The sequence below is a fragment of the Barbus barbus genome (genome assembly GCF_936440315.1).
Source record: "Barbus barbus genome assembly, chromosome: 29".
Classification (NCBI taxonomy): Eukaryota; Metazoa; Chordata; class Actinopteri; order Cypriniformes; family Cyprinidae; genus Barbus; species Barbus barbus.
The window spans coordinates 1307669-1331528 of NC_136757.1; the positions used below are offsets into that span (position 1 = coordinate 1307669).

At 39.8% G+C, this 23860-nt stretch overlaps 1 protein-coding gene across 1 annotated transcript in view; it reads right to left on the reverse strand.

Annotated features, from left to right (window-relative positions):
• Positions 1–939: 939 nt before the first annotated feature.
• The window catches only part of LOC306849922 (serine/threonine-protein kinase WNK2-like), a gene marked incomplete at both ends in the record, with an annotated part of 97968 nt that continues 75047 nt past the window's right edge, over positions 940–23860 (reverse strand). The window contains 10 exons of the mRNA XM_079385305.1: positions 940–1269; positions 5127–5425; positions 6342–6386; positions 10497–10595; positions 14696–14896; positions 15193–15410; positions 16223–16593; positions 18949–19082; positions 19195–19275; positions 19453–19510. Coding sequence (XP_079241431.1) covers positions 940–1269; positions 5127–5425; positions 6342–6386; positions 10497–10595; positions 14696–14896; positions 15193–15410; positions 16223–16593; positions 18949–19082; positions 19195–19275; positions 19453–19510 — 1836 coding nt within the window. The remainder of the gene's footprint in view (positions 1270–5126; positions 5426–6341; positions 6387–10496; positions 10596–14695; positions 14897–15192; positions 15411–16222; positions 16594–18948; positions 19083–19194; positions 19276–19452; positions 19511–23860) is intronic.

The window sequence follows — 23860 nt, forward strand, 5'->3', positions numbered from 1 at the left end:
TTAGGAACGGAAGGAAAATCATGCTAAACCACAGAGAAATGGCTTATCCTCAGAAATGATTCATACCTTTAGAGGGAAAACTGAAGACTGATCAAGGCACTACATCGTCCTGAATTATTCATTTTCATGTTGGAATTTTGTCCTGTGGTCTGAAATAGTTTAAAAATGCTGGATATTTCTGTAAACAGCCAATGAAAAAGTGCTCAAAAGTGCTGTAAATTTATGAAAAATATTCTAAATAGTACTACTGAAAAGTATGACTGATATTTCTATAATCAATCATGACAACTTTGAGCATTTGACCTCTTATAAAACACAAGCAGCATGAATTTCAATTCTCACATCGTTGTAAGAATGACAATTTATTCTGCTCGTGTTTTGTGAAATATGTCTATAGCTCTAAGAGCTGCCTGCTAATGCTACCGTAAGTTAGTCACTCATGTTGAATTATGGGGAAAATTATTATAAAATTATAAACTATGGCAGTAGAATTGAAGGCCATGATCCTGCAGTACTCTCAGCCAAACCCTTTACTAACACACCTCAATACAGATTCAAACATAAGAGCTAAACGGTCTTCAAAAAAAGGGAAAAAAGCGAAAGCAGTGCCCAACAGGACTGTTTGACACAAACAAACTACTCATGCCCAATTTCACATACACACACCTCATATTTACAGGCTCAAAGGCTTTGCACAGCTGAGTCCATAATCCAACAGCGATCTAAAGCACACAGACATTTCAGAGATTGTGGTTTGATGCTGAAGCGGAGTTAAAAACGTATTCTAAAGTGTTGCAGAAACTCCCACCACTCTGCAAACTAGTGGGCAATTTGTTCACCCAATCGAAAACGTCTCCTAATCTTTCTGCAAGTGTGCATTGATTAGCCTTACGCAAAAAACAGCATCTGTTGTGGTGTTTGGAGCGTAGGGCGGCACTCTTACGCAGTCCTGGCTTTGCTGGGGCACATGGGGGCGTCTGGGTTTTTCACCATCAGAGGAAAAGTCTGCAGTGCTGGGTTGGCCATGGCTGGGTACGGGACCATACCGGCTGTAGCAAACATGCCCACTGGACTGGGCAAACCGGACCACTGGTTTGGATACACAGGGGCTGGGATCATCCTAGCAAAGGGGGCGGTGGGCATTAAGTATCCGGCCCGCTGGAGGATGGGTGATGGGGTGCTGGTGATGCCATGAGGCATGATGGGACCTAGAGCTGCTGACAGTGGTAGATGGAACTTCATAGCTGCCTGAGGGATTGAGCTCCATGTCTAGAAAAGAAAAAAAAGAGACCGAAATGGTAGTAAAAGATGTGAATGAGGCATGAAGGCAAAGGCTTTTAGCTGCACAAGCACAATGTTGGGTTCCCAAGTGTTTCCGAACACAATTAAGACCTAGTATGCATTCCACTCTCAGCACTTCTACAAGGTAGGGGTGTGCGATATCGACAAAAAAAGATATCTCGATATTTTTCTGGGATTTTATCGATAACGATAATTAGACGATATTTCGCTGAGTGTGTTATTGTGCTGGTATCTTAAGGACTACCGTGCACAGCTGACTCTTAAAGTTTTTGATGTTCTTCATATTCTGTGTGATGGTGATGAAAATTAATCTTTTTAAATAAGTTTTAATTGAGTTTTATCTTTAGCATTTTTACCTGTATAAAGCCATTATTTCTAAAAGCGTGCATTATCATTTGAGTCAAATTCTTACATTTAATCAGTCAATTAGAATAATAAGACATTTGGGCTGTTAACAGGCAACTGAAATCAGTGTCAACCAAATTCATCTTTGCAATGCAGAGAAAACACAGAAGCTGCATCTGAAGTGGCATTTAGATGTATTTGCACTGTTTAATGTAGGACAAGAATGCTTTAACCTGCAGTTACAAACGCATAAACAAGGTTTTGATATTTTAAACATAAAACATTGAATAATGACATTTGACATTATTTAAAAAATGAAAAGATACTTTAAATGTGAAATTAGAACCAAGAGTAGGTGGCAGCAAGTCACTAGTAAAAAGTGAGTCATTGCAATTGAACCGAATCATTTAAAAAGTTGATTCATTCAGGAACGAAACACTGTCACCGTCAGACGCAAAACACTGTTGTGGCTGTGTTTGGAATTATTTTTGTTGCAGTACAGAGTACCGAGTGGATCCAGTACCCAGTGATAGCTTTTAAACATTCCTGTATGTGTGCGCGCACTCTATGAAGAGTGTTAAAGGTTTCTTTTGCGGCGTTGAGCATTGTAGCCAATCACAGACATGTTTGAGTGTGTGAATATAAATGGCCAATCAGAGGCTTTTAAGTCAGTATCCTCTTAATATTCCAGATATGACAATACAATATTTAGCATGAAGTTTACACACTTGTGAATCGTTTCACAATGTATAAACAACATAAATGGTTTCATTGAGATTCATTCGATTTAAAGCTGCACTATAAAACTTTAGCCTCTCTATCACAATCTGTGGTTAAAACATGAAATTGCATGTCAAATGCAAAGCAGTTCCCTTTCACTACATCCCTTTTAGGGGATCATATGGGGAACACCTCCAGCATGACCAGTGTTTGAAGCATGTGTCAAAACACAACAATGAACTTGACACTTGGTCGGCGACAGTCAGTGTAAAAGGGCATCTGTAGGACGTCATCCACTTCTTATCTGAAGGAGACTAACATGAATATACCTGATGCATGGCAACAGTTACATGCGTAACATTCAACTTTCCCTTTCGAATCCCTTTAGAGGATCGCAATGGGGAACAAATACCCACTCTGAACGGACGAGTGCCTAAATGACTGACATTGAAGTCCCAATCCCTAAGGTACACACCAGTGGCCAGTAACATAATTCCTTATGGCTAAAATCCGAGCTACAACCCTATCAGAGAAAGTCCTAGAATGCACCCTTCCTCTCCTCTTTTCAGGACCAAGTTAAAAAAGAAATTCAGCCCGTGGACAGAGCTCAAGCGTTCAGCAGTCAGAGAAAAGCTTTAAGGCAATATAGTCAATGACTGGAGCTCTGAGAATGCCTCAACATGACAACTCTCTAAAGGAGGCTCACAGACAGCCTAACAAGTTAGAATTGCTACTCAAGCGGATTTCTGGGGAGTGGAGGCCAAAAAGGATGACTCTCTACAGCAAGAGGAGACCTAAGGGGAGCAGCACACTTTGAATTAAAGGCAGTAACCAATGAGGCTCACCAGTAGCCTAACAATACTCCCTAAATGAGCTCTAAGGACTTAGGCCTCAACATAAAGACTCACTAAAGCAAGAGGAGGTCCACATTTGCCCTACACTAAGAATAGCTATCAAAGAGGCTCACAGAGAGACTAAGAATAGCTATCAAAGAGGCTCACAGAGAGCCTAACAACTGGATACTGCTGTCCAGGTGGAGCTTCGAGGAGTGACCTAAGCCAAAAGACTCTCTAAGTGAGAGGAAGCCTAACAACTCTCCTCTCCCAAGTAAGGCTCACAGAGAGTCTAACAACTTGGCACTACTGTCTGGCAGAGTGCTAAGGACGGAGGTTCTGCATAAAGACTCTCTAAAGCGGGAGGCTTAACAACAACCCACACACGGGACAAAATCCCAAGGAGAATCACAGAGAGCCTTAACAACTCAGAACTCTTATCCCAGCGGAGATCTAGGAAACAGAGGTTTCAGCAGGACGACTTTCCATAGCAAGAGGAGGAACAACATTCCTCTTAAAAAGGAGGCTCACAGGAGGCTCACAGAGAGCCTAGCAACTTAGCCCCTACCTGGGCTCACAAGGACAGAGGTCTAGTGTAACTCAAGAGAGAGGTGGCCTAGCTACATCCTATGGCTTTCAAGTAGGCCAAAGAGAGGGCCTAGCAACCAGGTGGAGCTCAGGGGAATGGAGGCCTTAGCAGGACGACTAAGACTCCTAGTGAAAGGGGGCCTAAAAAATGCTCCCAACCCAGGAGTACCAAGGCTCACAAATAATCTGCAACTCAGTAAAACTGCCTAACCAAGCTCTAAGAACAGAAGCGCTTCAGTATGACAACTCTCTAAAGCAAGAGGAAGCTTAACTATGGTCAACACACTGGACAGCATCCAAGGAGGCTCACAGAGAGCCTAACCACTCAGAATTTCTATTCATGTGGAGCTCTAAGGATAAGAGGCCTCAAAAGAGATGACTCTCATAGCGAGAGGAGGATCTTAATTAAGGGCAGTAACCAGGGAGGCCCAAGAGAGCCTAACAACCTGACACAACCCTAATTCAAGCTCCAAGGACAGAGGCCACAACAAGAAGACTCTGTTAAGCCTTATTATGTCCTAGTCCAGAATAGTTATACACATAGTGCCTAACAACAGCAGAGGGGCAGATTTATCAATAATACATGCCCCAACTCTTAGATGTTCCACATTACTCTGTTGGTGGAATTTGGAAAGGAATGCACTTCCCATCAGATTCCTTCCATGCTCCGCCTACAATCTGTGTAGTGAACTGAACTTGTGTGCTCCTCAAACATTAAGTTGTGTTTGTCCTCAGATGTCAAATAACCTCTGGCACGGAGGTACACACTCTCTAAAAATGCTTGGCTGGGTGTTTTATAGTAGTCACATTCTTTGCACATGAAGACAAGGTCTCCTGAAGATAAATGATGATGCCCTATTATACCTTTTAAACATTCTCCATAGCAATCTTCTAAAGGGACGCAATGTTTCATTCCCCTTCTTAGAGAACCATGGTTACATGTGTAACCTAAGATGTTACTGTAGGTCAGATGAGAGTAATTGATGGGTGATTCCCACAAATGTCAGTATGTGCTGCTGTTTAGAACTGTCTTTGTTGAATGCTAGTTAGCTGACAAGTTCAAACTCTACACAACAACACTGTTTACTGCAGCAACAAGCTCCAAACATTGTGTAAATGTGCAAGAACAAATGATATAAACCAGATTTTATATACTCACTCAATTTTCAAAAATTTATCAACATTTTCTGTCATTTGTTAAAGGCACAATTCACCTTCAGTTGCTGGTGCACAGTGACTTCCATAGTATGGGGAAAAACACTATGCAAATGAATGAGGACTAGCAACTGAAGGTGAACTATCCCTTTAAGGTTCTGAAGGACAAACCATATAAAGTACCTGATTGGGGATTCTGGTCATTGGAGTGGGGTTGGTCTGGAAGGACTGATGAGATCTCTGCGGTTTACTGTGACACACAGAGGGGCGGAGCTGCGGGGCGGTGGCAAGAGTTTCTTTTGCCCAATCATCAACCAGCTTGTGTAGGTCATCGGTGAATGTACCGCTTTTGTTGTTGCTGTTGTTTGCTTGAGCCTGAACAAGCGCCGTGATCGGCCGAGAGGATGAAGCAGGCATGGCTACGTGAGGCAGGTTCTGATTGGATGCTGAAGTCACATGGGCAGCACCAGTACTATGAGACCCTGAGAAAGAGATTGAGAAAAACCTCAAGCAACAACTCACAGAATTCACCCTGAGGTCCTCTGTAACCAATCTGCTGCTCACAGACTGTTGATGTCATTCATCAAAAACATGATGGTTTAAACATTTGGTTTGACAATGATTTAATAACAATTTTTAATAAATGATGCACTATTCATACTTGGGGTTGCAAATAGATTTGATTATTTGGCATGATTCATAATTAGTTTCAACAATACACTAAAAACAATTGTGACTGGAGAGACAACCAAACATGCTCATGCCAAAAGTAAGGTTGAATATGTGGATGTGTCGCCTTTTGAGAAATTACAAAGAAATTATTTCCAAATAGCTTGGTGTTTGAATGGCATTACAATTCAGCAGAATTTTGTGGCCTGGGCATAATGTAAGACATGCAGTCTTGCAGAGCATGTTAGTTTAAGTTAAACTGTCAACATGCATTATTCATGAAGCTAGATTTAAACAAGTTTGAGGTTTGTTCCAGAACAGTAATGCAAGAACAAACACAGAGTATGCACATCGGGTGTGCTTGAAATGTGATGGTGGATCTGATCATATCTGCGCGTTTCTTGTTGAGTACTTGTTTCTAGCCTAAAATCAAGCAGCTGGATGATTACAGAACCAAACAAAGAACAAACACCCATACACATATGCACTTAAATGACCAGGAATACAGAAATCATACAGGCTTCAATAAGCAGTTGACTGTATCGCACAGATATCACCATGCACTAGAAAAAAAATCTAATCAAAACAGTGACGCACATTTCACAACCTGCTGTTGCAAGCATTAAGCACTTATCACACAGGTGATCGCTCATGCCAACAAAATAAATGAAAACGAAAAAAGGTAGACAGTGGGACTAGGATTGAAGAAGAAAGGAGTGGGATAGTTACTACTGCTTCGCTCTTTCCCTAGACATAGCCGTTTCAGAGTGGACCCTACAAGAGCAAAACAGCACAGACAGAGACGTTAAGGGGCGGGGAAGAAGCACATGGCACAGCCCATTGGACAAGCTGCTGCACAAGAAAACAGCGACCAATCAGTGAACAGATACAGAATCAGGTGCAGGGAGGCTTCATCTGTGATATAATGAGGTGTTGGTGAGTGACGTGTTTGAATGGCTTATGAGCTAAAAAGGCCTTTTGTACAGACAACCTTCAAGCTTGGACTCTGAATGAAATTCAACACTCTTGTTTGACTACATGTCCTACTTTAAAATCCCCATGACATGGTTTGACAAGCACGATTGTCTGTTCTTTCCTGGCCTATACCCTATTGAAACACTGAAGACAGCAGAATTCACACATGACTGCTTGTAGCATGGATGAAAGCAGTGTAGACTCTTTACATTCATCTCCGGAGGACCTCACACCACCATCTTCAGCTATTCTATTTTGAGTCAAGATTTGAGGGTAAAGCTCATCGTTATCACCTCTAATGACAGCTGTCCATTCATTTGCTTCTGTTGTAGCATTAGATAGAGGGAGTATTTAAAATAGGGGACATTCTTATTTTTGTGAGCATTTTAGTGGACAATAAACCATATGGGGCAGATGACCTCAGAGCTAATATTCATGGGCTAAAATCCACAACATTCTCATTTAGATTTCATGGGGTCTGTGAAAATCAGGACTGAATAACTGAATCGCTGCTCACAATCTTGTCATCATATTAGTTTTGTGTCTGTGGCAGTGGGTGAAAATATTAAGCATGTAAGACTAAAACTGATCTTTTAAAAGCAGCACCATTGAAAACCAAAAACAAACATCTGGATGCATACAAAATACTTTTTTATCCATCTTGGTAAGCAAGCCATGAGTTATTTACAAGTAGAGCCAATCCTCTCTATACGCAAAGTATGCATGTTGCGTAAGGCACCCTTCCTCCCAAAGATGATTCATTTCAGTTTAATTTTTTTGATTTTGGCCAGCAGTTATGAAAACATGAATGTTCCTTTAATGTGGTGCGCTTTGTCGCCCTTTCTACGTAACATCCAAATCAGTCAAATCATGTAACGTGACTGTCATATACAGTCTCCATGTCTTTTTTGCTCGATACTAAAAAACGAGTTAAAAGCACATCGAGCTGCTTTTTCCCCAAGTGCTTTCTGTATGCGTGATTCGAGACAGAGTGAAACACGGACAAATATTGGCTACTTTGCCCTTTGTATATGTCAAAATGTCAGTCTTGGTGAGTTTTCACTAAACACAGTCAGTTATGTCTTAAAGTGCCCCTATTATGGATTTTTGTTTAGTTTTAAATCTGAAAGTGCACCGTGTATAAAGTTATTGACGTCAACATGAAACATTAGCATATTGCCCGCCCACTTGTCGCATTGGTCTGAATGTAAATGCAGATACATTTTTTGCCACTAGGTGCTGCTTTTGGAGTGTTAAAATAGCGGTTTGTACAGTGGCCGAGAGAGCTCAACACGCTGCAAATAGAAAAAACACCTGAAAATTAAGAAAACAACTTCCTCAATTTTACAACGCACACGCTGCAAATACTCACAACACAACCAAACAAAGAAATTTTGTTTGTGTTGTGAGCATTTGCACCACCTGCTGTCAAACTGATGAAGTTGTTTTCTTGATTTGCTGGTGCTTTGTCTATTTGCATGTGTTTTCTGAAGTTGCAGCGCGTTGAGCTCTCTCAGCCACCGTAGGTTTCTCTGGTAACGCTGTACACAAAAGGAGCTCTGCTCTCACAAACACTGCTTTAAATGAAATCGACCAATCGACAAATCACTGCAGATTAGCGTCACACAGTGGAGGGGTTTGGAAAAATTAATCGTTGAGCGAATCGTTTGGGAGTCGTTGATCAAGTAAGGAAAAAGTGTATATTATAAGACAATGAAAGTGTTTTTTGACCTTGCATGCATGTCAAGCAGTTGTTGGGGAAACCCAAAACCAAAATATGAACCTTTCATAACCCATAATAGGGGCACTTTAATCAATCAATTTCTGCATAGTAGGCCAAATTGTTTGTTTTATTTGTATATTTTTTTTAATTCACATTTCTCAATTTAATTTAGACTTTTTTTTATTTCTATGTTGTTTTGACAGTGAAACTGCTCTGAAAGAATAGGTTAAGGGGGTTGGGGAGCATTTTGGGGCCCCGGCAAAGTTTTGCTTAGGGGCCCCATAAGCCTAGGATCGGCACTGCATACAAGTGACTACTTTCCGCTTTAAAATGTCATACTGTACAAATGACATCTAACATTTAAACAGGAAAAGCATAAATAAAACAAAATTGAAGCATATAAAAAGTTAACTATTGAAACATGAATAAACTAAAGTGCTGCAGGCTAAATTTGAATAAATAAATAAAAAAAATAATTTCACACAATGAAGGTTTGAATACTGACCAAATCATTTTCACATGGACAGAGACCAAGTATAAAAAGAAATGAGCTCCCTAATCATAGCTATAGTGGGCAAATTCATGTTTTTCTCCAAAATGAACTCAACTAGAGGAACAAAACACTACAAGCCGTAACAGAAACACAAGGTAATTATAATATGCTTCTTGGACAGCATCATATTATAATCATGCAGGTGACAGAGATAAAAAATTCAAAATACAGCCCTGATGTTCTCCACAGCACCCCGCTCGTGCCCTTGGCATGCTCGTCTTCTGACTCCAATACATGACACGGCACCTCAATCCTCGTCTCATTGGGATTTTACGTGGAATGAAAAGGAAAGAAGGCACAGATATACAGACGATACAAAAGCTTTGGCAGACATCCATACACACGCTCTCTGCTTTCAGTTAAATGTTGAGAATGGCCATGTTTGAAGAAGGAAAGCTCATGTTATCGGTCAAAGCTACAGCCCAGCACAAAGCGTTTGTACAGAAGACAAACTGAAGGCCAGATGAGCAGACATCCAGCTCTTTCCACGAACATGATACACTTTGGTGAGTAAAGTTGCCCTGTACCTTACACGTTGCCCTGTACCTTACATGTGCAATGACAATAAAGTTGAATCTAATCTAATCTAATCTAAAGGCACAAATCACAAAGTCTTTTTCATGAGAACTTCTGGATATATAGGATGAACTATTATTTAATCATTTTGTAATCATTTACACTGTGTCCTAACTACACGCAACGCGACAAGATTCCAGCGACAAGCAATTTGTGCGTCCACACCAGACGCGATCAATCAATCAAATATCACAGCCAATCAGAAGCGTGTGTGGGCGGAGCCTCTCTTGAAGCGCTCTGTGCTCCCAACGAAATGGATATGTTTATAATCAAATTCATAAATATTACAGTTTTTTAACATCATTAAATGTACATACTGAGTGACTGATTAGATCTTTGTCATGGAACACACTCGTTGGTTCACAGTGAGCCCACAGTTTTAACGTACATATTTGTTTTCATTTATTTTCAAGATCTGAGGTAAACTATCTGTTGTTGCTTTCAGTACGGCTATAAGGTCACGCAAAATGATATTTAAACTCATTAGAAACGTTTAACTTAAAGCACATAATCACCTGAGATTATCTACTGTTATGTAGTTTGTATGTTGCTGTTCCAGCCGCGATGTTGTGGAAATAGAAGCCAAAATTTGCTCCCAAACTAGGAGCTTTGCAACCTACTGAGTGAAAGCTTCATTTAGGATTTAGGAAGTCTGCAACCCTGCTACCTATGATTTAATTTGATGTATTTTATTTCATATTTATTATATATTTTAAGCTGCATTTCAACTGTAGACTGTTGACATTTACTTTGACCTCATGAGGTTGACAACTACCATTTTATGGAACATTACACACCTCCTTTCACTGAATATCTGCTGCTTCAAGTTTCAGACCCTATTTTGTACCGTATTCATGGAAAGTGCCATCTGACATGAAGATGGACATGTAATGGCTGAGAATGCCTGATGATCACTGAATGAGTGTGTGGATGAGTATTGGATGTGAACATGACAGAAAAGCAGTACAGAAAAACTAAAACAAATCACAAAAGAAGAGCAGAAAGAAACGGGAAAGGGAATTATGGGTAATAGAAGAAAAGTAGAACAAATACAAACAGATGGACATAGACACGGGTCCACTGAGGAATCTAGTGCGTGGTTTGCTACTAGATTTATAGGTGATTCGCTCAGATGTTTGGTGGTAAACGGTCCAGCCTGTGGAGAAATGAATATAAGAGGGAGAGAGAGAGAAAGAGAGACAGGTGTAACAGCCGACACAGGCAGCGATCAGATCAGTACCCCATCAACAAGCATCATATCAGCAACACACCACAACACTGGTTAAGCGTCTCAGAAAACAGTGGTTAATGTAGATGTGTACATGTGCCTGTGTGTGTTACTAACAAAGTCAAGGCTTTTCTGGAATCTAAATAACAGGTCAAAGCCCTCTTATGCATCACTAGACACTTCCACACATAAAACCCATTTACGGTTTAAGAACTGTCATATTAACCATTCAACTCCAAGAAGATTAGCTGATTTTACTTGTAATTACACCATTATGATAGCATTGAATACTACTCCAAATTATCCATGTCTTCTAGTACAAATATTTAATTTTATTATTACATTTTTCCTGTCACTTCACTGCTCAAGAAAGTCCTTAGTAAAGTGTTATCAATAATATGTTAACAATAATATGCCTGCCGGTCAAGTGGGTGTGGCATTGCATACAATGGTGGTATTGCAGGCGTAGCAAGCCGATGTCTCTTAAGTATATGGACGAAATTTCTTGCTCGACTCCCGAGATGAAGAGCTCAGCCAAGCTCAGCTTATGGCTCGCACGATCCGTCGTTATGTGACACAGTTGGTGGTGACTGAGAGACATCTGTGGTTCAACCTGATAGATATCCATAAGAAACAGAAGTCGTCTGGATGCTCTTGTTGTTTAGTCAGGGTATTTTGCCAATGCAGTGATTGCTACTGTCGTTAGGTTTCATCCTGCAAAAAAGTAATCAACTGCTTTTCAGTAAATAATTCCCCCGTGGGTTTCTTGAGAAGAGCCAAGAAGCAGCCAAGTAGTCTGGACTCCCCCTAAAAAGGACTGGGGTCAATATCCTTGCTCAACAGAACACTCGTGCCACGTAAGCACATCTGAGGCTGGCAACTAAGGCTTCCCTGATCCCTTGGAGAATTGTGTCAAACCGCTAAAGCTTCATTGCTTTTCTCCTCACTGCCCTTGAGATTCTGTTCTGCTAGTTTCTCTGTGTTTTGCATCTTGGCAACCCAATAGATCAACAGCTCCTCACTCATGTTCTGAGCAACAATGCCTTCAGAGCACAGGAGTCATTCCTCAAGTCATACGTTTACAATGATGTGCTTACAAAAAGCGTTGCCCCCATGGGTGCATGCTGGACCACTTATATTGAAATAGGCCGTATGTTTTTTGTGGAAGGCCTGCAACAGACAGAGGCATTCTATACTCCTCCGATCTCATGGCTTTCACTATTCTGTGCACTGTCAGACAATAAATTTGGCTCATATGGGCCTTAGCATTTGCATGGTCGACCAAAGTCCTCTTCCACAGGCTTCATGTGTAGAACCATAGAGAACCATCTGTAGAACTCTTCCATAGAAAAGGGGTATAACATCCTACCTGCCTCATTTCAATGGATTACGCCCCACAATGTTAGATGTCCAGGTGGTTCTGATTATTTTGCAGGAAATGTAGTCCAAGGTAGAGAAAGTAGCTATAGATTAAGTGCATCCATCTCAGAAGGAATCAGGTTCTCAGGAATCTCAGAAGGTTTCACTCCAGTCCTAGACCTGCATCTACTGAACCTTGCTATTAGAAAGTGCAGTTTCAGAATGCTGACACAGAGGCACTGAAACACAGGAAAGCAACTCCAGGGCATATGTGCTTTAAAATACCTTGACGATTGGCTGATTTTGGCAAGGCTGTTCTCGGTCACCAACAGAGGCTGGGTCTGAAGATAAACCTTCAGAAGGGTGTTTTGTTGTTGAGGAAACAGACCGTTTTTCTAGGGGTAGATCTGAATTCATGCACAATGCGCAAATGCGACTTGTCCATTCATGTCCATTCGTTTTGCCTTTGTGTAATTCTGATTCCTGGAAGTTTGTTTTGCAGACTTTTGGGTCTCGTAGCAGTGGCTTCATCAATGGTAGCACTGGGTTGGGGTAAGATTAAATGAATTTACATTTAACCAGTTTAATAGGCACTGAAATGTAGACCTTCGTTTATGTGTTATTGACTTACACTGTACATGACGTGAGAACAGTTCGCTATTTATTCTTGTTCGTTAGCACTGACTCACAAACTTTAACGTTAGTTTTAGACAGAGATATCTTGCTGAAGCACAAGATGACATTAATGTTTTGCTTGAGCAGATGAAAATGGTAAATTCATGACAGTATGACAACCAGAAAATTAACGTTTTCATATTCATTGGGATTGGGGTTGAATGCTTAGGGACATTTTTGCTCTATTTTGTTTGGGTTTAGGACAGTAAATAAATAAAAATAAATTCCATTGCCCATCCCCTCCGGATACCTGGAATCAGTGTTACAAGTATCCCAGGCACATCAAAACAATGAAAGCTTCTCAATGGCGCAGAAACCTAAAGTTGTCAATTGAAGACGTCATGCTGGTGTTTGTAGTTTCTTAAATAAAGCACCAGGGGGAAAATACTTGTGCACCGTGGGAAGTTTAGCATGGCACATTCTTATTTTGGCATAGAATGTGCTTCTGGCGCTGAGGGTGCTTCATGAAAAGGTTGAGGTCTGGAGAATGGATGTTGCGTCCTCAGAAAATTAGTCATTTGGCAGGGCAGGGCAAAGGTGAATCTGTTCACGCTGGATAAGAACGTACTTTCACCCTTTCGTTCTCCCTTCGTCCTCCAAAACCTCTTGGGGTAATTGCTGTGGATTAAGTGTGGCTGATGACGGGTCTGTATGCCTTCACGTCATTAAGTCTATCGGTTCATATGAGAGTATAGGAGGACAAAGTATTTCATCTACTGTTGGCACTGTTTTGGCCGTCCCACATATGATTTTCGGACCTGGTGTCTCTCCTTCAAGAGATACAGATCAGAGTGGAGTCACTCTCCCAGGCTCAGGGCAGCATGTTGCAAACCCGGTTGGAATTGTGGAACATTGGAGTTTAGCCTTTGAACAGGAGACTCTGGTTAGTTCTGGTTTTACGTCTGAGATTACAGAGACCATATTGAATACAACAGTTCTACTGCCGTTTTCAGACACAGTATGAGCATAATGCAATCCTTTAAATTTCTTTTGCAATCTTCAGGTCTGTACAGATATTCTCAGTGGGCTTGATGTCCAGGCTCTGATTAGGCCACTTAAGAACTCCATAAATTAGAAGGTGAAACTTGAACCCAACGTGATGTCCTGAGCAGGTTTTCTTCAGCATCTTCCTTATATTTTTGGGGATTTTGCATACAGGTGACTGGAAACCATAGAGGAAGATGAAATCATGACATGAGCTGGATTCAAACTTAGGTTGCTGTGTAAGCACCACCGCAAACAGAGTATGTGCAGTTTGTGTCACATCCCTGGCACAAAGTATTCATATCACAGATTACACACGACAAATACAGAAACTTTGTGGCAATGACCCAACTCCTTGAAACAAATAAGATCAATTTCTTTTCTGCTCACACATGACATCAAAATAGAAATATTTATGGAAATAACTAAATGTGTGAAAATGTCTACTGATCCATAAGAATGATGATGGTATGAGCATCATGCAATCCTTTAAACTTTCTTTGCTGTCCATGAAATCATGTCGTGTGACTGAGCCATGAGGCAGCCGTTTAAATGTCACATTCTGGCTGACTCCATTTAAACGAAGTAAATGAGTGGAGCGCACATGAGAGACTGCGAAAGTTGGCAATAATCCCATGCGTGTGAGCGAGATATGCGTGACAAAAAAAACATAGGAGGAGAAAGACATGATAATCTAGAACATGATACACTGTTCAGAGATGCAACTCTGACACCTTCGTCTTCTGCATATCAACTATAAATGACTGTCACACTGCAACCGAGCCAGGCAGCTTCTTGCTTCACATAATTGTATCAGTCATCAAATATGATGTGATTGGCCGTGATTGTGCTAGTGCATGAAGCATTTTGCTTTCCACGAGGCCAGTGGACATTAGACGTTTGTTGCACTGTGGCAGGTTAGGGCAGCGGTAAATGCATTTACAGCAAATATGTACAGCAGCATATGCTTGACAGGTTATTGTAGATAACAGCCGTGTGAGTGTGTTCACCTTGTTGGGGTGGTGTGTGTGTGGTGGGGCCGTAGATGTTGTCAGAGGACAGAGAGCCCTTGAGTGAGCAGGGCTGCCGAGTCTGGACTGGCTCCAGCGGTTCTGACACGGGGCTCAGAGTGGCTGTGCTGGATCCCACAGAGCTGTTACCCAGAACCGAGCTCTTGACTGGAGACCCCGACACACTGGAGCACGTCTCCGCTACAGGAGAACACAGAGGGTTGACGGTGACAAATCTGGCCATTTATAGTGTGATTTGCTTAGACAATCCAACTTTCATATTGGTGGATTAAAGTTTAAAAGAATTTAGACAAATTAAAATACAAAGTTGCACAGGTTGCACAAAGCAGGAGTAGACTGCATATCTGGAAATAGTATTTTGGACCCCTGAGGGACATGGCCAAGGGAATGCTATCTGGCTTCTGAATAGAACAGAGGGTCCCCTTCTGTGATTTTATAGCTGGTAGTCCGGCTCACACAAACTCTCGCATACATACTAGAGCTGTTGCTTCGGTTGTTCCTAAGCTGTTGCACCATGGGATTGAGCAGTCGGCTTCCCTTCAGCTTGTGTTTGGAGGCTCTGCGGCGGCGGCCTGTAGGCGGCACTGCATGCAAGAAGCCCACACTGGGAGGAACCGGTCGACCTAACCGAGAATACAGCTGCTCGATCTCTCCTCTCTGATGAGCCTGGAGCTCGGAGATCTCCTTCATATGCCTGCAGACATCAAACATTGTGCTACGGTTTCCGTTCTCTTATTTAGTGAAAAGTGTGTCTATTTGACAGGTATTATGACGTCAGCCAAAAACGAAAAGTAAATTATTAAAATTATTATATTGTGGTGAAACATAAATGAGCACTGATGAATCGAGTAATTTTACTTGGTTACTGTACTTTTAAAGTATTATTTTGGGGTATTTGCACTTTATTCAAGTAAAATTTAAACTGACTACTTGCACTTTTACTTTATTACATTTCTCAAGAAAAAAACTCTACTTTTTATTTCAACTTTAAAAAAAATGCAATGGGCTATATTTTTTGAGTTCCCCTTTGCTGCATTTTAATTGTTGTTGTCTAGATAGATGTTTTGACCTAAAGCCATTGTTTTTTTTGTTTTCTCCTTTTAACCAAACCTTTCTGACAAAACCTTTTATTCAGTGTATTTTTAAGCAGTTTTCACTTTGCATTGAGAAAATGTTTCAACATGACAAAACAAGAAATCTCCTTTTTTATTTATTTATTTATTTTTTGGCTAGGGTACTTGTACTTTTAATACTCAAGTACAGTTTGAAGTTGTACTGTTTTACTTTTACTCCAGTATGTTTTTGGCCAGATACTCGTACTTTTGAGTAAAAATGAACTGTACTTTCACTTTCACAGTGTAATCTTTGAGTTTTTTAACCCTTGTGAATTGTGCATAAGACCAAGAACCTGTATTAGGAAATGAAAGAGGGTCAGTGGTGGTAAAAGAGGCCTCTGTCAGGCAGTTTTCACTGGAGCTCTTTGATTAGGTCAGTTTCTCTACTCACTTCTCTCTCAGCATCTGCAGTTCTCGTTTCATATCAGCATCCTCAAACTCAGAGTCGTTATCACTGCTGACGTAAGCAGAGTGGGCATGGCCGCTAACCGAGGGGGTGTGTCCATTCACCAGAGGACAAGGGGGCGAGTCGGAGCTTTGGACGCTGCTGTTGTGGCCCGAGCGCCGGAGGAACGCCACCGCCCGCTTCATGAAGTCCCCGCCGCCTGACTCTGACGGGGCAGGAGCCAGAGACGAGGCCTTAACGCTCTGATCCTCCTCTCCGGAGTCCGAGGACAAGCACTGCGCTGTCCCGTCCGCTGACAGCGAGCTCTGAGCGCAAGGCATTGTGGGTCTAGCCTCTGAAAAGGAAGTAGTTGTGTCCTGAAAAAAAACAAATGTAAATGACAATGTCAGACTCTTGAACAAAAGAAAAAAAATGTATACAAATACCTAAAAATAAACCAAAAATAAATGACTAAATATAGATATAAATTAAACATTTTAACTGACGGATTGTGTTTAGAATGTAATATTGTACAGTATACTGCCAACTACAGTGTGTGAAACATTTCAAAAAGTATTACATTGCTGTCACACGACTATTATGTTACATGTTCAATCCAGTGAGTGGCATCCTATTAATTGACTTATTTTACTATCCAATTTGGATAAAAATGTCTAAACTCCTGACAGTCTGATCAAATAATGAGTAAAGAAAAGGAGATGTTGAATCCTGACTGCCATTACTCTCATGTCACACTGAAAGGTCAAGTCTAGACTACACATTTTGACAAAAACATATGTAGTAGGGATGCACCGAACGTTCGGCAAGCAAAATTATTCATCCGAATAAGTGAAAAGACAGAACAATGACATTTTTGGTGACACGATCAAATGGCATCCAGCTTAGAGTGAGAGGCGCGCACTCTTTATAATGCAGCAATCATGTCGGCAGCGTGGAAGCATTTAAAAGTGTCAGAGAAAGACGCAAAAATCATTACAAGCACCAACAGTGATTACAATTAATAAATAAACTGCAAAGCGCTGCACGATCTCGTTAGCCAGGGTTCAAAGTCCAAAGGAGGAACATCTGTGCTAAAACAGTGTTACTTCTCAGTTGCTAAGTAACATTTTTATGAATTTTTACAAGGCATGAATGTGACAATGCGATTCGTGCGACAAATATCTTCCCAAATTCGTAATGAGAATCATTTATAAATTTACTGTTGTACAAAAAGAAGCACTGAGATCTTCCTGTGGGTTTCTGCCAAAATAAAAGCTGAAAAAAGCAAGAACAAGAAGACAAGAAAAAGAAAGTCTCACCTCAGTAATGGTACTGAAGGTGAAGGAGAGCGCTGTACATTCACTCCCTGCCGGACCTGAGACTCAAACCCGCAACCTTCGGGTTACAAGTCCGACGTGCTAACCATTAGGCCACGACTGCCTCATGTGTAGCAATCTGTCGTTCATGAACGATTCCTTCAATCTGAACTAATCTTTAATATGACTTGGGAACGACGAGCCGTCTCAGCGAGGGATTGATTCATTACGTGTCCTATTAGTTCTTTAGGAAACAGGAATGATTAGCTCACCTCTCGAGTCGTTCATTATTTTGTCACGTGACGGCAGTATTGGACAAAGAAATTAGTTAATAATTCCCAACCTTACTTACAAACACGTTTACAGTCACGTTTCTGGTCTCAAATTGTAGCTTTTTATTTCTCATAATTTTATACATTTGTGAATTTCTGTCATGATGGTTAACATTGAATGTGGTAATGAAGAGGCTTTAAACTTGCAATATGAGGAAAAATCACTCTGATACAGCAAAGATACATAAAATAACAGCACGCAATATGTAATGTTTGTATTTGTTGGAAGATACTGAGTCGGGAAGAGGGCACATGACAAAAAAACAAACGACTCGAACCCGAAGACTCGAGAGATGAACTAATCAATTCTGTTTCCGGTCACTGCATAGCTTGAGTTTAAGGGGATGTGACCTGACAAAAGAACGAACGATATAGATCGGGAGGTGAGGGAAACTAACAGACTGCATAACCTGAAACAATTAATTAATCGCTTGTGTTTCTCATATTCTGGCCTTGGTTGCATTATAGTTTTAATGCATTAACAGTCTTATTCGAAACATTGCGTAAGTAGATATGTTGTGGAATTTGGCTATTAACGTAACATTTTAATTATATTCTGCTGAAATGAACGAAATGACTTGAAAAAAGATTTGCTCATTTTGATGAACGAGATTCAAAGATCCGAGTCAGTAAAATGACCAGATCTTCACATCACTAGCTGAAAGTGTCCAGTTTTCCTTCTTTCTTGTCTTTAGCCAATCACATGCCTGATTCAAGAAGGGGGTCTCAAAAAATATTTTTATTTTACTAATTAATTTTAAGTTAAATTGTGTTTTGTTGGTATAATGTTTGCTAGAATGTTACAAAATGTTCAGTGTTAAATAAATACTTTTAAATTGTTGTTTTGTCATGGATTTTTCTTTGAAAAGCAAGACAAAACAGTAAAAAGCACATTTTTACCATTTAATTTATGCAATGGTGAAAAAAATTGGCAAAACAATTGCAAAAAAAACGTGTTCAGTTTCAGCAAAGAATTTTCATTTCGGTGCATCTCTATTATGTAGGTTATATTGGTGTTACTGTGTACATTATACAGTAGATCTTGCGCAAACAGAGTAGTATATGTATGCCATTTCAGACAAACCTGATATAAGTCAGGAGGTGCTGAGTAACGGTTGCTTTGTGATTTTGATGTGGATCTCTGTCCGTTCTCGATTACAGGAACAGCTGCAGATTCAAGATCAATCACATGATCTCCACCATCGTGAGAAGACACATCTGAATCTGTCGGCACGATCTACAGCAGAACACAGAACGCTGTCAAACTGTGACCAGTCATTTCAGAGAAGCATATATATAACTTGTAAACAAACAAACAAACAAAAATCACTGATAACCTGAAAGTGGCTCTTGGATGTGTGTGTAGCAGAAGTGGCCCCAGAGTCTTTTCTGGTCAGAACTCTTTTGAAGGCTGATCGACATTTGGGGGAAAAAGAAAGAAAAGCACAACAATAACAGTTGTAAATCGTGACAATTTCTTGTAGTCTGCAGTACGTCTACATATCTAGAATCTAGAGCCGTTTTTATAACCGTTCAGCCCAACATGGGGAAGCAGCTGAGATTCACACACACACACACTTTCACTTACGGGCGATAGCAGAATCACTCAAGGTCCCGAGACTGTCGGACCTCTCTGGAATCTGTGGCTACAAAAAAAAAACAGAAAGGAAAAAAAAAAACCCTGAGAAATACAGTATAACAAAATTATTTTTCCTACAAAGTTAACATTGACAAACTCTCTTCAGAAAATAACAGGACTGATGGTAACTAGATGACAACTGTACAGTTTACGTGGCCATTTCTACTCTTCTGGTGCTTGTGAACAGGACAATACTTACACAAATGTCCGGTTTTCAACAATCGACTGTTTACTACAGAAAATCATGGGTAACAGGGTTCACAATTTGACACAGAATTGACTTTTATTCATGGAATAACAGGGTTGATGTACAAATCTTTTCACATTTCTCCTGTTTTATGCAGACTACATTGGCTACCTGTTCGTTTCCATATTCAATACAAAATACTCCTCATTACATTCAAAGCTCTCCATGGTCTCGGTCCTCAATACATCTCAGATCTCATACACACCTACATCTCTTCCCGTGCACTTAGGTCCTCTGAATCTGACCTATTACAAGTTCCTCTGTACAAACTAGTGTTTGTGAATGTTGAATAATTGTAAAGCATCCTTGAGTTTGTAGAAATGCACTATATAAAATAAACATTATTATTATTAATATTATTATGTAACCTCAGGTCTGGGGTTGACGGCAAAAACTGTTTTTTATTCAGAACTGGTTCCATTAAAAAGATGAAAGATTTCTTCTGAATTTCATCTGAAATCTTTGGATTCCACTATTTGATGGTCCTTCGATACTACTGAATCTACCAAACCGTGGCAAGTGTTTTTCTCTGAACCGGGAGTTCTCAGTCTGACCTAAATGTGATGATGTGATAAAGACAGTAAGAAGATAACATGTTTTGCTCTTTCCCCGCCAGTTGCACAAAGCAAACACACCATACACGTGACCAGTGTGGCCAGATTCATAAACAAATAAATCGTGATTTATAAATTAACTGCATTCAGGAGCCTGTCCTGTTGATAAATCTTTCAAAAAGACTCGTGAATCGGTCCTAATGAGCTGATTCAGTTAAATAACTCAACTGACTGGAGTGCAGTTACTTACCACTCACATACATCTTAAAATAATCAGTGTGATGTGTTTCTAAGTTTCTGAGACTAAAAATGCATTACTAAAAAGATTTAACAAAACAACCTCCCTTACGAAAATGAACCATGGTTTTATTGTAGTAAAAGTGTAGCAACCATGTTTTATTGGTATCTTGATTCCTATTTTTATAACCACATTTTTACTACAAATGCCATGGTTAAAATATATAGTTCAGTCATGAAACTCTAGATGACGCAGGCTGACGGGTTGTTAACGTAACTGATGATATTCAGAGAGTTGCAGCAGCAGTATGTCTTAAATACTCACGGCACCGTATCACCATATGCATTGACAGTAGCAAGTGCCTGTACTTGCTTGCAGCAGCAGCAATAATCTACAGCAGCAGCAGTGTAGTAGATCTATTCTGCCAAGACCAAATACATTAACATTGTCATATCCATCACCATGTAACAGTCTCAGAAGGGAAAATCTCTTGAGCACTCTCAGAAGGGAAAATTACAAATAAATTTATAAAGGAGGACTCCATTGACTATTTTTAATTTAACCAGACCCAGTACACCCAAACCAAGAGGCTGATCACAATAATATTTTCTTATATAAAAGTGTTTATATAAGAAATGCCACACAAAAACCCCTCATAAAGACACAAACAACAAGTAAGCAAAAAGCCTGTTGCCTGAATGTTCTCCTTTGCTTTCAGAATCAGTAAAGAATTACTAAAGAAACGAGCTTATCTGTTCATTGTCCATAAAGTAGTGCTTTATCTTAAGAGTTCTTTGTCCCTTAGTGAAGATGATGATGAGTTGTTAAATTGGAGATGTGCCAACATCCCAGAAGTTTTCCTTTCCAGAATGAGCTCCAATTAGATTTCTTTTTGAAGATTCCCAGGCTCTACATTAGGGTGCGCTGCAATAACTTTATCCTTATAGCACTTACAACCATCAATCAGTTGATACAGTTAATACGCCGCTGCTATTGGCACAGGTCACCAAAATCCAACTAATAAGCAGGGCAATGGAGAATGTCTCAGACAAATAGCTATTAAAATGATCAATGTTGTAGAGGAAGGTAAGAAAGAGTCCCAACTAGTTTCCCAACCCGGACTCTACACATGAGGTTAGCACAAGAGGAAGCCATGCTTCTCTCCAACCAAACATACTCTTAAGCCTGATTCAGACGGTAATTGTTTCTCAGGGGGACGTAAGTGATTTTCAGCATATACAGGGGGTAGTTGGTGATGTAATTGCCGTCCAAATCCAGGACATCTGTGTTTTTCTCTCACCACCCCCGTAAAAATCCCCGGCCGAATTACCTACTGTTTTTTGACAAACACCAAGGTCGTGTGGTAATTTAATTGCCGTCCGAATCCACATCTCTGAGTTTACGAGAAGAAATCAATTCAAAATTTAGCGTTTAAACCCTTTTTGAACTCTCCCGAACACCGTACGGTAACTGATGTACTTCGATGTAATTAGCATACATATTTATTTCTGAAATGCTGGAAAGTATTTAAAAGAACAACACTTCATGCTCCACCACAGGAGTGAGAGCAGAAAGAGAAGAAAAGCATTAAAACATTCGAAATGGGTCTTTATTATGGCAGCAGCAGGTATGCAGTACAATTTAAAATGTGTATTATAAACGGATATATATCGCGTATAATTATATGCAACTATAGGGCGTCTATTTTCCTATTTTTAAACAGGAGATTTAAATAATCAAATAATAAATATGATTATATATTATAAAATATGCTTGGAATAATGAGAATAGCTACATTTTACATAAGTATTTTTAAATACATTTTACACAATAATAAGAATAAATTTATTTACAGCAGACAATTATGTGATTGGTTCGATGAGCAGCGTGCCCGGGTGCGCAGGATCACAGAACTCACTCCACTGTGAATAAATCTCCATCCAAATCCATGAGTTTTATCACTGAGGTGATATGCAAATTTATTTTTACAGACGTCCATATGAGAAACGATTATCCGAATCGGGCTTTACTCTCTTTTCCTTGACTTATCCCAGAGGATCAGTACTCTAGAGAGCATGAGCACCCTTGAGCATGCAAAAGGTACTGCAGTTAGAAAAACCACAGTCCCTGCACTATGGGCAGTTACAACCATGTAGGGCTGCCACTAACGACTATTTTTATTTCGATTAAACTATCGACTAATTTAGCGATTAATCGATCAATCTAAACGATTAATTTCCCGCACAAAAAAAATCAACAATTTTACTTAAGAATATTTTATTAAACCAAATGAAATCCAAGCACTTTTTCACACAGGGCCATGTGGGTTTGGATTTAGTTTTGCCTTCATAAAAAAAACCCTTCATTTAAAAACTGCATGTTGTGTTTATTTGTGTTATCTTTGATTAATATTTAAATTTGTTTGATGATCTGAAACATTAAAGTGTGACAAACATGCAAAAAAATAAAAAATCAGGAAGGGGGCCAACACTTTTTCACACCACTGTATATATATATATATATATTTAATATATAATATCAATTCATTGGAGATGCTTTTGATTATTAAAATTTAATGGAACCATTTACTTCAGTTTGGTTGCTGTTGGCAATTGTTTTTTTCTTTTAAGAGCTCCTCTGTGAGGCAGTAGTACTGTCCCTGAACCCCTGCTAAAGACAGCAAATACATGGAATCCAGAAAATAATGGAAAACGGTATTTTGTACAGATAAAACTGTAAAACTCAATTAATTAGACAGGCTTTTTGATTAATAAAAATTTAATTTAACCATTAAAACAGAGTATAGAAAAATCAAAAGCAAGAAATCATATGGTTTTATTGAACATAACTGTTAAAATACATAATATATTATAAACAATAGAGCTAATGTAGATTACGCATCACAACAAAGACCTGCAGGAGCGCCAGCGGCCTGATGATTATTATTACACATTACTGTTTAATATTGACCAAGCACTATTTAATTCAAACGTACTCTTAATCTTTAATATTTGGCCATTTCTTTAGGACAGAAATGCTACAGCTGCTGTAATTAAATGAACATGTGGACATCTATCCGTGTAACTCAGAGTGAGGGTCTGAGCTTTTATTTTGAAACAGTGATGTATTCTCCTGTGTTTGTGTAGATTTATATATGATTTACCTCACAAATCTGATCAAATGGCGCGCGCTGCGTTCTCAGATGAAGGTTATAATAAACCCAAACTCACAACAGCATGCAGAGATGAGTTTGAGTCGCTCCACATGTAAATAATAACAGTTTCTGTGGAGCCGCTGTGAACGGAGCCGCTGTGAGAC